Raw genomic sequence first — 17,992 nt, 5'->3', positions numbered from 1 at the left:
ATTTTGAGGGCATAATTCAGTCCATAACATTCATAGAGTATAGAACATATTGATAAGTAGTAGCAGGCCATGTGACTTGACGTGCTATATTTCGTTATTTAAGAAGAGGATACAGTAATCAGTGGATACTGTAATAGGAAAAATGTAGTGTGGGATCTTATACAAGGTCTTATGGACCCTTGTAACTCTGAAGGGATTCTTTAATGAACAGACCCTCATGGAAAATCCAGTAAGATTTTCCAAACTTCAGTTTGAAGAGCTCCAGATTGCTAGTAGTCCACACAGGGACAAGCCTGATGTGAGGCTTCCTAAGTGATTCTAATGCATACACTGACTGCCTTTTCAATAGTCAACTAGGACTCAAATAAATAAGCATACATTGATCTTGTCTTTGCATAAGTAAGACTCATTAAGGTTGTGGTATCTCGGTGTGGCAGAACTGGGATGAGGAACAATAGGAACAAACCATTATAGAGTTTCCTGAGATTGGGGTTTTGTGCATCATGAAAGGGGCACAATGGGCCTGCAGGTGATCCAGGACACTTGGTGTTCTTGGCATAGGAAACTCCTTATGTGCCGCTATCCAGAAATGTATTTTAACCTCCTTTCCTCTTTGCTTCTTTCTCCCCGTAGATGATTCTAGACAAAGATGGCCTATAAATGTGTTTGGTCTTCTGAAAACAAAGAAAAAGAAAAATCTAGGTTATAAGTTCTGATCCTACCACTGACTAGTTTATTTGACTTGCTAGTTTATTTGACCTTAATTTACCAGTTATTAAATTATTTGTACATCAAATTCCTCATATGTCCAATGAAAATAAGAATATCTGCCCTCACAGCATTTTCATGTAGGCTCAGTAATGTAACACACAAGTATCTACTATGCTGTCCAGAACATGGTAGACATACAATTGTATTTAATTAGTTTTTCTCTTCCATGATAGTGCCAAGTAGGAGAATGAAGAAGACAATGTCTGGAGAAAGAAGAAAAAGGGGGAAATTAAAGTTTCTACTTTTACATAAGTGGTTTAGCGTCAACATAAGAAATTTATAAACCTTAACATCCTGCACTGCATGTTGTAAATTAAGTACTATGCTAGGCAGTATAATAGGCGTTGCATTTGAACCATTTAGATTATTGTTACTGCCCTTTACCATATAGTGACAAGTTAATTCCAAACATGATACATTAAAATTGCCTGTTGATATGTTAATAAATCTTACTGAATATGTTTAAAGGTACCAGAACTGTTTTGTAAACACTAATAGAATCCTCTGCTGAAAACCCTTCCATCTTTCCATTGGCCATATTATTGAGTCTGAATTCCTTCACCATGCATGATCTGACCCCTACTTCCTCCGTTACCCTAACTTCCCCAACCCTGCTCTCTTGGCTCTCACCCACAATGCTTGGCTCCCCTTATACTGAACTATTTTGAGTTTCTTTTTACGGGACTGTTATACATGTGGTATAATCTGACTGAGATACACTTTCCCTCTGTACCTGGCTAATTCCTGATTATCCTTTAGTTTTCCTGCAAAGTCTTAATCAAATATCTCTTGTAGAAATATCTACAAGATATCTATTTACCATGTGTACTTAATATAGCACCAGGCACATTAGGATTTCAGTAGTTGTTAAGTGAATGAATCAGCACTCAATCTACTTGCAAAGGATTACAATGATTTTTTTCCATTTCAATAAAGTTGTGTAACCTGTACATTTTCAAACCCTTTTAAAGTAGAGGGGAAAAAAAACAGTACAATAAGTGTATTCTTCGGAATACTTATTATTATGTCTTACTTTATACAATACTTCAGATCTAATACAGATTAAAATCTCCCTTCCTTTAACTGCTATGAGGGATTTTTAAATGCTTATGCAGCCACTTCCATACCTTTTGACTTGAGTTTTTCAAAAGGGTGTGTGTGTGTGTGTGTGTGTATATATATATATATATATATATATGTATATATGTATATATGTATATATATATATATAATGATTACTATAAAACACAAAAAGCCCTTTTCTTTTAAATTTGGACCTAGTGAAAGTGAAAGTAAGCTTAGAGGATATTTTCAAAGATAGTCAGAAGATTTAGATTGTTTACAAAAAACACCAAAAACTATGTGTTTCTAGAGAAACTTATCTCAAAAAGAGACATTAACAATAAACTAGTTATCACAATGAAGTTGTACAATCAGATTATTCCATTGAGCTTTTCCTTTTTGTGAAACTGTTAACCTTCTGGAGAATTTTCTTTCAGGTGCATCTGCTTACACAGAGAACAGGATCTAAAGGTGTAGTATAAAACACTTCTAAGAAAGTGAATGGCGTGTGAGCTTTTTTGTATTTGCTTCTCAAGTAATTTACTTTAAAAAATTAACATCTGCTATTTTGAAGCTAATCTTAGTGTGTTGAATGTTCTTAACCATTTCTCAGTCCCACAGTCTTTTATCTTGTTGCTCCTGCTGTCTTCCCACCACCCCTGGTTCCATTAGCAAACCCTGAGACAGCCTCAGACTTACCCAAGTACTGCTTTGGTTTCAGCTGCTCTACTGCAACAGGAAGTGAGTGTTGGGGGTTTCTCTGTGGCACAGTTGTGATAAAGCTGTGGTGGTCTTATCTCTCTCTTAGGTAGTGGCTCTTTATGACTATACAGCGAGCCGATCAGATGAACTAACCATCCATCGCGGAGACATTATCCGAGTGTTTTTCAAAGATAATGAAGACTGGTGGTATGGCAGCGTAGGAAAGGGACAGGAAGGTTATTTTCCAGCTAATCATGTGGCTAGTGAAAGTAAGTTTTATGCTCCCTTCCTGGTTTACTAATATGGTCTAACTGATAGTCCAAGATCTTATCATTTTTTACCCTTTAATTTACTGTCTTTGTAATCTTTGCATGTTTACCAATGGGTTTTTCTTTTCATACTCATGATGTAAAAAAACAAAAAGAGGAGGCACTAGCATGCCCTCAAACTACTGTATTCTGCAACTGGAATGTTTGCTGATTGTACTTGTCATCCCAGGGGACTTGCCCTGTGACTTCAGCTTTCTCCCTTAGTTCCTTTTACCCTGCCACCAACTACAAACATTTTCATCACCTCTTCTCTCTCCACAGTGACTCCTCAGCTGATGAGCATCCTAAGAACCCTTAGTTCCCCAACTCCCACTTTGCACACTTCAGTCCTAACTGGTCACCTGCTAAAACAAAAGTACAATAGATTGTTCCATCTCAAGTATATTAAGCCTTCGCTTGTGAAAGGAAAAAAATCAACTAGAAAAGAAATTCTAAATATGAATTCTGAACGCTGTAGATTCACAGCCAGGCCTTGAGAGGTGAAAATAGAACTAACAAAGCCTGAAAATAAAGGAAATAATTTTTTTAAAAAGGAAAAAATTATGGTAATACTTCTTCAAAAGAATTCTTCCTATCAGTAGTTAACTTGCAGTGTGGAGAAAGCACAATTGCCAGGGACCATGAAGATTGCCTTCTAATCCTAGCTCAGCAAGTTACAATGAGGTAAAAAAAAAAGTTACAATGAGGTGCCTCAGTTTCCTCCTGTGAAAGAAAGACATTGAGCTATATCAATTCTAATTTTCTTCCAGAAACACTAAAATCATATGATTTTGATTTAAAATGTAGTAAATTGAGAACACTCTGTTTAAATATTTTTTGTTAAGTCTTTTGTTACCACAAAGAAGTAATTGTTATAAATAATGGTTGGTTTTCAGGCTAGTCTATGAAACCCCATCTAACTCAAACCATGACTGAACAAAGGTACTATTGATTCCTAACCTAAGTTCTGAATTTTGAGAGCAAAACAGATGGGAGGAAGAAGAATTTGTTTCCTCCTTAATTAGTGAGTGCTGGTCTAATTCTAGATAAAACTATCTTTGGCACCTTGATAGTACTGTGTCTGTGCCCTCCTTCCCCATGCCCCTCTCCCCATTTTCTCAAGTGGCCCCCAGTCTCATTGCAGATCCTTTCCCCAGCTTATCTGCTGCCTTCAGCAAACTCCTTCCCTTTAAAAAGATATATATATCCAAATTACCTACTTCTCTCTCTTGCAACATAATTCATAATTTTTTCTGTGCCACTGTTTTAATTATTTTTTCCTAAATAACAAATGACTGATACCTCTTAAATATACTTTTCCTAGAGGTATATTTTTATGTTTAAAATACATAATGGAGAAAACTTAAAATGATCTGAGAGGAAGGGAGAAATGTTAGGACAAGCTAATTCCTGAGTACATGTAAGATAGCATTTAAGTCATCTCCCAAAAGCTCAGTATTTCTAACTTTCAGAATGTAAAAATATCCATGCTAGCCTTTCTCTCCTTTCCAGTGATGGCTCTTGCACAGAATCAACAGCCAAGGTTAAAAAGGGGTAGCTAAAAATCAAGAGCTGCCACACAATCATAACTACTCTGGAGGATTTGGTAATTTTAACTAGGTCTTACAATCCATTGTTCCTGTAAGATTCAAGTGAAAACATCTACACCTTTTTTTTCATCTGGAAATATATGAAGATTGTGTGCCTTTGGGGGATGGTGGTATTAGGTGTTTTAACTTCAGTTTATAGAAATAACTCTTAGGCTTGCAAGTCCTGACAGGTTATAGATATTTGATCTACAGTGAGTTATAAAATTTGTTTTTCTTTCATAATAATCAAGTCAAATCTCTGAAACATATTACAATGATGGTTGGTGGTTGTACACAGAATTAATTTCTTATCTTGAGACCATTCTGCAACTGATAAAACTCCTTATTATGTCCCAGAATAATTGATGGTGGAGTTTTTGTTTTTTGGGTTTTGGGGGTTTTTTTTGTTTTGGCATCGGTCATTGCTTCTTGGATGAGCACTGTAAAGGCCAGAACAAACAGGGAAGAAAACTTTCAGACTACCCAAGAATATAATAATTGAGTTCTCATACTTCATCAGAAGAGAATTTTCTTTTCCCTTTTATCCTGCTTTTTACTTGAATTTAACAAAAACTGAACTGCCTGGTTTTTACACTCAAGGGAAAAAAAATGTTTCTCAGCAGCATATTCCACTCTAAAAATAGTAAGAGGAATTATTCCTGATCTTTATCTGAAGCCAAATATGCAAAACAAATGATCTAAAGGAGTATATATATTAACAGAATCTATACCTGCTGTTCAATTGAGAACCATGTTCTTTAAGAGAACAGCACAATGACAGAAAATGGTACCCCATTATTGTAAAGGACTTACTCTCTTTGTATCTTAAGTCACTGGAAAGAAGAACAAGATCAGCTTCCCTTAATCACATCTAACACTCTTTTCTGTAAGAGATAAAGAAACCCAATAATAATACCAACCCATATCTAAAGCCAGCTAATATATCTTACAATCTTAGTTGTACATTTTTGATCAAATATAGTTTAGCATTTTCTTTCACTTCAGAGTTGCTTTTAACCAAAATAGAGTTTTGTTTTAAGTCTTTAAAATTCCTATATAGCTCTGTAGGTTTAATATCCTGTATAGATTTAATAGATCATATAGAGTAGAGTAGTATATTTAAAACTCTAAAGTTCAACACTGTATAGATTCAACATCATGATAGTCCTGGAACCATGCTTCTTCATTAATGAAATGAATTCTATCTTCCCAAATTATCCTTTTCCTGTACCTCTGCCTGGTGAAACCTGCCTACTCAAAGTCCATCACACTCCCACATCTTCCTTTCAGCATTTTTTCATCCCCACATTACTTTGTTTTGTTGTTATTCTCTTTCAAGTAATACCACATTGTATCTTATATTGTAGTTACTTGTGAACATGTCTGTCCCTGACCAGATTATAAGCTCCTTGATAGCAAAAACTGTCTTTTGATCATCTTTCTATCTCCAGCAGTACCTAGCAGACAACCTTGCTTACAGTAGGTTCCTGGTGATTGGGGATTGAGATAAAATGAAGTAAGCATCTCTCTTACCATATAGTAAGTGAGAATGGTACCATCTACGTTTCTGAAATCCTGCTGATTAAAATTGTCCAATAATAATTAATGTTTAAGACAACAAATTTCCATCATGAATAAGTGCTATATAGCGTGTTGCTATACCAAGGAATTGAACATTAATTGCTCTTTAATTTCATATATGCTTCCTCTGTTACTATAACCCTCCCCCAAATAGTGCTTCTCAATATAAATACATAAATTCCTTTTTCACTTCCAGCACTATATCAAGAACTGCCTCCAGAGATAAAGGAGCGCTCCCCTCCTTTAACCCCCAAGGAAAAAACCAAAACAGAAAAGCTTTCAGCTCCTCAAAAGGTAATTGTTTTAAAGAATTCAAGTATTGTATATGTATGTTAATTTTTTCACTCTCTATGCATAAAATGTTTCTATATTTTCATGCTTATAATCCTTCATTGTTTACATTATTTCTTTTGATCTTGGCACCAACATTATGAAATACATAAGACAAATGTTGTTATAGCCATTTTCCAGATAAGGAAACTGAGGAGGCTCAGAGAAAATAAAGTAGACCCCCCCACACCCCAAGTCATGGTCTAAGTGATAGGACGAGACCCCAAAGTAGAACTTGTGACATTAAGTGTGATGCTATTTCCACTCTATATTTGTTTCTTCAAATTTGATAATTGGTGCTACTCTCAGCTCCACCTGGGAGGTACACATTTATGCTAAAGGTCACTGGAGTCCACACAATAAATGTGTTCTGTCTTTATGGAGTATTTCTTTTACTTTCCAGTAATCTAAAACACTTTCAAGTTAAAATGAATGTGGATATATTATCAGCCATAGAAATGTGGGTTATTTCTTTTTTGTTGTTGTTGTTTTGTTTTGTCTGTGCCATCAGATTCCTCAGAGACATCAGTCACTCTTCTTTCGATGTTAGTTATACTTCAGTGAAAGGTTTAACAAGCACTGTACCATTATATATATATATTAAACTTGTTTTATTAAGTGATGGTAGCTCTTGCCTAAGTGACAGTAGCTCTTGATTGAGTAGCCTCGCTATTTCTTAACTCTGGTGAACTGACATGTACTTTTTTTTTTAAAACAAATATTGGTCAAGAAACATAACATTACAATATCATGATAAAGTTCTTTTGAACCTGTCATGTACCATTCAGCCATTTAACCTGTATTTATTGAGCTCCTACTTCCAGGACAAATATTTTTAGTCCCCACCAAAACAGGAGTGAGTAGACAAGACACTTGCCCTTCAGGCAAGTGGGTGAGACATGAGTGAGCAAGAAATTCCAACAGACTGGGAACTGTAATGAGACTGTGTGCACAATGCGAGTTCAAGTGCTTGACTTGAGGCTTTTAGGATGAAAAACTATATTCTATGTAGATGAACTTAGAAAACACATTTGAGGGTAAAAAAAAAAATTTTTTTTTTGCACATACCTTACTTCCATGATGATTTTTAATGATTAGGTCTGGGGAACATGGAACATGTATCTAATGGAGAGAGAAGAGAAATGCAGGAACCAGGCCATTGAGAGCTTATTGTATTGTGCTAAAATGCTTTAATTTTATTCTCCAAAGGGAATTCCTTGAAAGAGATAACTCAGGGAGTGGTTTGTAAGGATTTGCATGTTAAAGAGATCATTTTAGGGCCTGCCGCATGTAGCTCAGTGGCAGAGCGCTTACCTGTGTGAATCCCTGGGTTGGATCTATAGCACTGGGGGCGGGGGTAGGAATTGTTCTAGTGACAGAATAGTATTTGGATAAGACCTAGTGCAAGGAAACTAGGAATCCATAGAAATAAAATGTGCAATGCTGAACTAGTGGGGATAGAGGAATACGGAAATAAGGTATAATTGGCAGAATTTTATGGTTCAGTGAATATGATTAATGAAGGAATGTTGGATTTTTCTAAGAACCCTAGCTTATTATACAGCTGAATAGATGGTGGTACTGTAGGAATTATGAAGTGACTAGGAAGATTTGGGGAGATAGAGACAAGGGATGGTGAGTAGTAGGAGATAAGCTCAGTTTTAGACATCTCAATTTATTAGTGTCTATAGTGCTCCCTGATAGAAGTATTCATCAAGGGTCAGAAATGCAGGATTGAATTTTGAGAGAGGATTGAGATTCAAAATTAGATGAAGAGAAATTAGTGTATTCATTGTATTATATCAGTAGATAGAAGCTTGTAACAGAGACTGTAGCTCAGAAGAGTGTTGTCAAGTTCTAACAGACAGCCAAGAATAAAACCCAATTGAACACTAGTATTAAGGAAGTCCAAAAAAAAAAAAGGAAATATTAAGAAAAAAATATTTTAAAAAATAGTTAAAGAATGAAAAGCTAGGAGAGAAAAGTTCAAGGAGAATATAGTCATAAGTAGCCAAGCAGGAAAGTTACCTAAGCATTTGGTAATCAAAAGGATCCTAGTAGCTTTGCACCAGTATCAGTGCAGTAATGAGGATTAAGGGTAAATTAAAAATTGAATGGTGCCTCAGCAAGGGAACTCATGAATGTCATTCTCAACATGTCACTTAAAAGAATAAAAAAGGATTGGAAGAGTGGCTGGAGGAGTGACCTGGTGTCCAGGAATGATTTTTTTTTTTAATATTGGAGAGACATATAAAATTATATACTAAGGAGACAAAGCCAATGGACAGGTTCAAGACCCATAAAACACATCAATGGTACAAGTGATCTTGGAGGAAGTGGGAAGGTTTTTTGTTGTTGTTGTTTTGTTTTTTAATCAGAAAGAGATGTATAGATGAGCCTTGACGTAGAAGAGTGGTTCTCACATAATGGTGATTTTGCCTCCCAATAGACATTATTTGGCAATGTTTGATGACATTTTTTGTTATTTCACCTAGAAGGAGGGGGATATTACTGGCATCTAGTAGGTAGAGACCTCTCAGAGTCAAATCTAGACCCTTTGTACATACTAGTTTGATACCCCCAGCCATGGAGCTATCAGAGGAGCTACCGTAAATAATGTTGCTAAACCTTTTAGAGTGCAGAGGACAGCTCCCTTCAACAAAGAATTATCTGCCAAAAAAACATGTCAGCAGTGCTGAGCTTAGAGCAATACCCTTCTAAGGCAAGTAAGTGTGGATGAGAATGAAAATAAGTTGATATAGTTGAAGTATAGAAAGAATATCTTTATGCTTTCCAAAACAGAAATCAAGGTCCACATCTAATGTGAGGAGCAAAAGAGTGAGATTAAAAAGAGACTATTTGAATCCCTCCAAGAAAAGTAGGAACAAGAGTTCATTTGGGAAATGTAAAAAGATTTCTCAGTAATTCTGGTAACTGCTATTGGGATACCATGAAAATGTAGGTTCCACAAATCTCTGTAGTTGCATTTTTTAAAAAAATGTTTTCCTTTTTCCTAAGTTTTTTTGGTTGTATATGGACACAGTACCTTTATTTTATTTATTCATTTTTGTGTGGTACTGAGGATCAAACCCAGTGTCTCATACATGCTAGGCAAGCTCTCTACCACTGCACTACACCCTGTCCCCCCTAGTTGTATTTTTTTCTTCAGTGGTGCTCAGTATCTTGGGCATAGCAGTGGAAAAGGTAAATTCAGTTTGAAAGATTTGAACTTGTATGTATGTTAGAGGAACAAGAGGGTAAGAGATGTGATAGCCTTGGTAAGAGCCATTGGAGTGATATACCATGGAGGATCAGCCAGATTAAAGAAGGTGGAGAATCAAGAGAAGATTGACACACTTAGAAAGCTAGGTTCCTTGCAAGTTTGCAATAAGCTGTCCATGTCCAAGTGGAGGCACAGAAGTGTACGGTAAGGGACTTAGCAAGCTGGAGCAACTATAGTGTTTAAGGCCAGAAACTCTCTTGCTTATTTAATATTTCATGTATCAAGTACTCCAGGTAATGACTGATAGAGTGTGCATAAGAACTGAAGTGAAATTAAGGACACATTAATAACATTGAGCTGGTTCAGGAACTATGACCCAGAGTATCAGACAGTTTGTTCTCTTCAACATTAAAATTCCAGGTGATAGCAAAAATTGGTTTATAGAGTAAACTGATGAAGTAGGAGCCAATGTCCTTAATTATTGTGGTAGAGTACAGGTCTCATCCTTGGCTCTTGTTGCAGTCACCTAAGAAATTAAAAAACTGAATATTGGTGACCATCACCACACCATGCAGATTTGATTTAATTGATCTAGAATGGAACCAGAGTTTTCTAGGTGATTTTAATTTGCATTGAGAACCATAGTGTTAGAGTACCCATGAGGTCCAAAGGTAGGTGGCCGCCACAAAGATAAGTAGAGGGTGTTATAGCCAGTTGTCAAAACAAGTAAGGAGAAGTGCTTTGGAAGTACAGTAGCCTAAAATCAACAGAAGAGAGCTAAGAGGAAACCAGTATTAGCTCCTGGCTACCATGGTTCACAGTTAGATATGTGAGAAAACAGCCTATGCTACAAGGAACTGAAAGGAAAAATGGTTTCTGGGTAAAACAACAGTTTCAGGTAACAGCAAGAACATAAAGTAATGGTTACCTGCAACAGTTTGGGTACTACAAATAATACAGTCAAAGGAATTTGCAAAGCAAGAATTGGAATTCAACTATGTGCAAATGTTATATGTGTAACATTACCCATTGTTCACAATTTGGCACCAGATTTAAGAATTTAGGCAGATACTTGTCTTATCAGGTTTTGTTAAGGTTATCAGGTTTTGTTAAGATTTGGCTTAATAAATCTTCAATAGACCAATGGGTTAAACAACAAACATTTATTTCTTACAGTTGTGGAGAATGGGAAGTCCAAGATTATAGTGCTGGTAGATCCAGTGTCTGAAGAGGGCCACTTTTCTGGTTTTCAGCCCTGTTGCATCCTCACAGGGCAGAAGGCAAAAGGAAGAATTCTGTGTGTCTCTTCTTATAAAAGTACTAATCCCATTCTTGAGGATTCCACCCTCATGACCTCATTACTTTCCAAAACTGTCACATGAGGGTTAGGATTTCAACATATGACTTCAGGGAGAAACAAGCACATAACTCATAATAATGCTAATTTGAATGTACTCCCTAAAAACATTTAATGCAGTAGAATCATTTATAACATTGGCATGGGGAATCATTATGATAGCTAACATGTTTGGTCTATATCAAAAACTATGAGCAATATTATGAAAATATGGCCTTTACTTGTAGTGACTTACTGATATCCCTGACTTTGCATCATGCTGACCAATGAAATTGAGGCTAACTCCACCTCTAAGTGTATTCTTGTTCAGTACCCATGAATTAATTCTGCGTGAGCCAGAGGAAGTTAAAGGGACTCTCAGTATCTTTTTGGCTATCTGTAAGGTTGGTATTGTCCTTCCTTTTCTATGTCTCCTAGGAGAAGAGATATGCAAGATTCTGGCACATTTACCAACAGAGCAGGTGTGTTCATTTCTCTGTGATCCCCAGTGTGCCTATGTTCCTGAGGATAGGGATTACTGATTCCAAGATTCCCAATTCTCACTGCTGAGCTACTCCTCTGATTAGATGGACTCACTGCATAATGGTCTTAGTTTAGAGTGTAGTTGATTTGGGGGTTTTGTGTGGCTTTTTTCCCTTACAGACTAATCTCCAGGCTTCAGACACTCCTTTACATTCATCTTAGCAGATCAGTTCCTCAGATAGCTGTCTTGACCCATAACTGTCTGCTTCAGGCTAATCCCACTGATGTCCCTACCCTAATTCTAATAGAGTTCAAGGAACGTACAGACATGCAAAATAAATCACTTTATAAAATAAAATAGGTAAGGCTGAGGGCATAGCTAACATGCAGGTGTCCCTGAATTCAATTCCCAGCATTGAGAAAATAATAGAAAATAAATAGGTAGGTAATCCAGAAGTGTTCAGAGGATAACCCCTTTAGGCAAGGCAATAGTAAAACTCTCATGGAAGAAATGAAACTTGAATTTGAAGGCGTTGAAGTTTAAGATACAAGGATTCTTTTAGTTGAAGAACATGATTTGATCTGCTTTAGCTGAATCCATGTGTTAGGATAGAATTCTACAGGGGACTGAAGGAGTTGTTCAGTGTAGAGCACTTACGTGGCATGTGCAAGGCCCTGGATTTGATCCCAGTCCTGCAGGGGGGGAAAAAAAGAGGGAGTGGGGATGAGAGAGTTCTTATTTTTTTCTCCTAGGATATAGTATATGTATATTAGACAGTATTTACTTCTCTTCTAGAAGAAAGAAATGATCTATGCTTATGTAAAAAGAAGTCCCTGAGACACATAATGTTGGCCCTATTAAAATACTATGGGTACACAGAGTTATGAAGCTAACAGCCAACCCTTGAGAAATATGAAACTGAGCTTCCTTAGCACCTGGCTAGTTGCATTTTAAGTTTAGTTCCTTTATCAAAATATATATGGTTTGATTTTATCAAGATCCTGCCTTAGAAACCTACCACAAAATCCATCAGATGTTTAACTTCATGTTCAAGTCTTATTATCACGTGTGAGATATATATTTTTAGAAAGAATTTGAAAAGTAGTTTCTGATAAATAATTAGGATTGTGTGGGGTCTGAGTTCATAGAATTATAAAGTTAATGTCAGGGAAGGACCTTAGAGATCATCCCTGATGGTTCTAATCAACTCCTTCATTTTACAAATTAAAATTGAGATCCAAAAATTAAGAGATTCATTCAAAATGACCTGCTAATTAGGATAATAGCCTTAATATTCTCAGGCCAGTTCCCTTTTTCCTCCACCCACCTAGTCAATGATGCACATCGTCTTTACCTGCACAGTTGGCCAGGTTTGTGTCACCGTGCTTTTTACATTCCTGTTTTATGTTTGTTTCATTGTGCCCTTTTTCATGTGGAAGTTCTAAATAGTGTATTCTGTATGCTTTTCATTTTTGTTTTTGAAACAGTCTTGATATATTGCCCAGGCTGGCTGCAAATTCCTGGGTTTGAGCAATCCTCCTGCTTTAGCCTCCTGAGTAGCTGAGACTAGTCTTATACCTGTGCCTAGTCCTATGCTGTATACTTTAAAGGAAAAAGAAAAAAACTCAAAAAACTTTTTCTTTTTAAATTTTTTTCTTATTCAAACTGTACAATAAGAAGCAAAATTATACCTTTTAATGGCTTGGCAGCTGCCACCTCTTATAAATTTATCCCAGTGGAACGCACCTGCTCTGTTGGTAAATGTGCCAGGTACATTCCAGCATTTAATCTGGCTTATTGAAATGGTGGTGGGTGATGGCAACATTGGTTGCTGACACTTTCACTGCACAAGGAGAAAGCAAGGGTTGAGTTTTTCCTGAGGGTAGGCTGGAGAGTCCCCAGACAAATCAATAACTACTTATACAACAGGGTCTTGCTAAGTTGCCGAGGATGGCCTTGAATTTGTGATCTTCCTGCCTCAGCCTCCTGAGTCCCTGGAATTAAAGGCCTGTACCACTACCCCTGACAATAGTGTTACATAGCACAACTTTAGATACTCTGAAGACAGAGAGATACCCATAAACACTGAAGGTAATCTATTTATTGTCTACTATTTTTCTACTATATTTATTTATTTATTTTTTTGGTGGTGGGGGGGAATAAACCCAGGGCCTTGCATATACTAAGAAAGTGCTCTACACTTAACTATATTTAAAGAATTTTCCTTTATGTCTTTCTCATCCCATGAATTAAATTTTATACAAAAAATATATAGGTGAAATTTATTTTCCTATTTAGTAAATTTTACTTTATCTTTATTTAGTTCTGATTTGAGTCCATAAAGTTTAACCTCTGTCACCTCTCATTCTCTTGTACAGATCTTCCATTAAAACTCAGAGAATAATATAAGTTCTTAATAAAGATTACATGATTTTTCTAATAATCAGTGATAAGTATTTGTAGGGCATTTTTCACATTTCTCAGTGTTACGAGCAGAGGACATTTTGTGCTTATATAAAAGCATTGATAGACTTATCTGAGGGAAGTATCTTTGAATGCTGATTATATTTAAAGTACAAAATAAGTGATAATACGCTGGATCAAGCATGCTACATTTGGCATGCTCTCTGACATGACTCTCTGTTGTTTGATAGAATAACATTGTATTTGCTGCTCATGATGTTTTCAAATAACCTAAATGTCAGAAACATTTCTCTGAAAATGTGTTACAGATCTAAAATGTGAAAGATATGATTGGGAGAACTTTCCACCAATCATTCTGTCATAAATTGTCCTTTAGATAGTGACTGAATTGATTATCAGTCACCCTGTCTTCTGACTTGACAAGCAGCATGACCTTTTTCTGGAAGTTCTCTGACAGCATAGCTCTGTTGTCCTCTTGCTTTGTCAACCACTCTACTTCAGGGTTTCTCAGCCTCAGCACTGTTGGCATTTGGGACTGGTAAGTCTTCGTTATTGGGAAAATGTTGTTCATTATAGGATGTTTAGCAGGCTCATTGGCCTGTACTCACAAGATGCCAGAAGCAATTCTTCCCAGTCATCACAATTAAAAATAAGTTCCAGACATTGCCAAATTTTCCCTAAGGGCCAAAATACCCCCCACTCCACAGTCAAGAACCATTGTTCTTTCTATTTTAATAGAAACATGTATGTGATAGAATGAGTGTTTTTCCCTTAAATTACATTTTTTTTCATTTTAAGATTTTGTTAGTGAAATTTTGCTTTCATTATTTCATTACCTTGCAAGGATAGGAGCAGTGGTGTTGGAGTTATAGAGCACTGTGCTTAAAAACTGGTTGGGCTACAGCTTAGTGGTAGAGCACTTGCCTAGTGTCTATGAAGCCCTAGACAAGGATGGGGGTTGTCACATAAAGATGGATCTAGCTGTTTGAGACTCCAGGTGATCAGTAGATATAAAATCTACTCATATAAAATCTCAATTAAATTTAAATATGTATTGACTACAGTTTATTTTCTTTGCTTGAGAAATTAACTATGCTCATGTTTGCATGAACAATGGAAAATTAACCATGTGTCAATGTTCTGGTTGTTATTACTTAGTATTCATAATGTGGTCATAATGATCACTGTTTTGACATGATTCTCCTTTAGGTAACATAAAAAGGGAAGAACCTAGTGTCTCTTTTGTTCAGACAAAGCATGCATACAATAAGATCTTTTTCAACGTATTGGAAGAAATTTACTTTAATAACACTTTTACTTAAACTTTTTTGTACATGATAAGTCTTTTCTTAAAACCTGTTACTACTTCCCCATTGCTATAGATGTATTTAAGCAGCACCTCTTGCATACCTATCTTAACACAGAGGATTTCCTGCTGGTCCCACTGACCTGATTTGGGAAGAACTATTCTCTAGTGATGGAGATTAGTAGATAGTTCAGATCCAAAAGAGGAAATGAATAATCCAAATGATTGCTCAATTTGCAGGAATTGTAAGATATGGGGTGGTGTTCTGGTGTTTCCTGACATCTTGGTGATCTACAAGATTTAATTCTTTCCAAACCAGCTCATTTAAGACCACTGGGAAATAAGTGCATGGAAACAACATTATTTAGCAGTTTGATGCCAGATGCATGAAGAGCACTTGGAATGTGTAACTCGTTTCACTAGCCCCTACCCTGAGAGCTTGTCCATTTTTTCACTTCTACTCTGGTGTTTAATCATTGCTTTAAAAAAAAAAAAAATCACATTTGACTGTCTCTGTGTTGGGTTTGTGATTAATTGCCTCAGTGAGGCTATGGTATTGATCATCTTTTTTTTTTCTTTCCATTTGACTCATTACCCCAGTTCTCTGAGGCACCTAATCAAAAAATAATTTCTCAAGCTCCTAACATCTTACTCCAAGTTGACTTTGGCTCCTGCTTTCTTGAAGAGATGCCATCTAAAATGAACTCCCTCAAATTTTCAACCCACTTGCTCTGTATTTCTGTAATTTTACTCTCATTCTTCAGCTGTTTTGGGGTCTCAAAGAAGTTGACCTTTCTGTGGTAGACTTCTCCACTTGAGTTTTTAGTCATTTTTCCCCTCTTACATTCTTCCAGCCCTTACCCATGATTCTCCAACTTCTCTCCCCCACCTGCTTTGGTGTCTTTGTGGTTTACTCATTTAAAACATATTGAATGCCTGTTCTTCTTCTAGGCATTATGTTAGAATGGAGCCTGGATGGTATAATGGTCAATAAATCAGAAGTGGTCCCTACATTATAGTCTAGTGGGTAAAAATGATGTTAGTGTTAGAGTCACAAAACTAAACATATAAACAATAAAAGGATAGTGGTAAGAAACTATGAAGTCATTTGTTGAGAAGTAGTTGAGTTGGTTTTTAAGAGGAGCCATGTAGTTTTTAAGGGATACATTTGAGGCATTAGAAATAGCACGGGCAGCCAGGCACAGTGGTGCATGTCTGTAATCCCAGCAGTTTGGGAGGCTGAAGCAGGAGGATTACACGTTCAAAGTCAGCCTCAACAACTTAGCAAGGCCCTAAGCAATTTAGTAAGACCCTGTCTCTAAATAAAATATTTAAAAGGCTGGGGATATGGCTTAGTGGTTAAGTACCCATGAGTTCAATCTCCCAGTAACGAAAGAAAGAAAGAAAGCACGTGCAAAAGCCTAACCTGGCTTAATGTTGCATCATGGCTGGAGTTTAGGATGCAAGGTTGAAAGGAGGAAGAGTTGAACCTGAAAAACATGGACAGAATCAGGAAGGTCCTTGTACGTCATATTAAAAAGCAGGAATTTTTTCTGAAGATATAAAGGAGCCATTTGAAGCATCCAAAAGCTTATTCTAGGTCTAAGGGTGTAGCTCGACAGTACAGCATGTGTTTAGTGTTTGTGCTTAGCATTGGTTCAGCCCCTGGCACCAACAGTGACCAAATAAGCTCATCTAGAAACTCTGTAAAGATTAGTAAAAACATTACTATAGGAAATAAGATGGGGGTGGGGGCTGTTGCAATAATCCAAGCCAGAAATAATGAGGAGCTAAAATTTGGTGACTAAATCCATGTGAAGAAAAAGAAGAATCATAGGGGTTTAATTTGAACATCTAAGAATTTATAATACAGAAGGTGTGCAGTAGCCAGTTACAAATATCTTACAGGCTTGAGACTTAGGAGAGATATGCTAGAAGCTCAGGTTTACAAGGTGTTTTGATGAAATGGATGGATCAAGTGTGTTTACTGTTGTGCTGAAACTAGCTTAACTGAAAAGTGAAACAATTGCTCAGTCATTTGGAAGAAAACTCAAGATACCAGTTCAGGTTTTTATTTGGAAATCATTTACATAAATGTGCTTATTACATAGGAATAGAGGAGTGTAGAGAAGGAAAAGGTCAAACATTATAAGTCAGGCCTAAAGGAACATGAATTTTTTACTTGGGGAGGATGTTGCTGTATGAAAGCTACACCCAGTGTAGCCCTGCTCTCTGCCCACAGCAATCTCTAGTCTCCCATTGTCCAGTCTGTAACACATCTTTTACCTGCCTGCTGGAGATACCTTCTTAAGATAGAAACCAAGTCATGTAATATATCAGCACAGAAATCAGCTTTAGTTGGTTCTGTATTTTTCGTGGAGTTCAGTTCTCTTTAAGTTTTTAATGTAGGTCCTACTGCTCAGTGGTAGACGTTTTGACCTGTTTTCATTATCTTCCAAACCATCCTTCTGAGTATGTTTCCTTTAAAGACACATCCCTCAATCTTTTGCTCACTCTGCTTTCTCAAACTGTTTTCATTTTCCAGTTATCAGAATGTAACTTACCCCCTAAGATCCAGCTAGATGTGTCCTCTGAATCCTTCTCAAAAACCTCCATTCCTAAGTTAAGGCCTCTCTTCTTTTATTTCCATGCATTTCCCTCACCCTTGTTGGTTATCTACACAACTTTTCCCCATTCAGTCATGCACTTTCAGAGAACAGGGGCTCCTGCTCACTCAGGATTGCATCTCTAGGGTATCTGGCCCAGTGCTTTGCTCTTAGCATGGGACCCATATGCATTTAGTTTTGGTTTTGGCATGATAAGTATCCAAAACTATAAATCATGAATCAAAGTGGTCTTCACTCTATTACAGTATG

General features: G+C 36.6%; 1 protein-coding gene across 11 annotated transcripts in view; it reads left to right on the top strand.

The window, feature by feature from the left end:
* Positions 1–17,992, top strand: part of Ahi1 (Abelson helper integration site 1) — a 176,500-nt gene that overhangs the window by 138,147 nt on the left and 20,361 nt on the right. For 8 of the 11 annotated variants that reach the window (XR_009227363.1, XR_009227367.1, XM_058581423.1 and 5 more), the window contains 2 exons: positions 2,642–2,804; positions 6,210–6,307. Coding sequence is in view for 7 of the 11 variants with exons in the window: in XM_058581423.1 (XP_058437406.1) it covers positions 2,642–2,804; positions 6,210–6,307 (261 nt within the window). In the remaining 4 variants the exon portion in view is untranslated. Of the gene's footprint in view, positions 1–2,270; positions 2,331–2,641; positions 2,805–6,209; positions 6,308–17,992 lie in introns of those variants that run through there. The other 3 variants (XR_009227370.1, XR_009227371.1, XM_058581428.1) reach the window with 2 other exon arrangements.

The sequence above is a fragment of the Marmota monax genome, unplaced genomic scaffold (genome assembly GCF_021218885.2).
Source record: "Marmota monax isolate L192 unplaced genomic scaffold, Marmota_monax_Labrador192_F-V1.1 WCK01_AAM20220418_F8-fsc00030, whole genome shotgun sequence".
Lineage (NCBI taxonomy): Eukaryota > Metazoa > Chordata > Mammalia > Rodentia > Sciuridae > Marmota > Marmota monax.
Note: the sequence above shows the minus strand (reverse complement) of the source record. Positions and strands in the feature narration are given on the sequence as shown.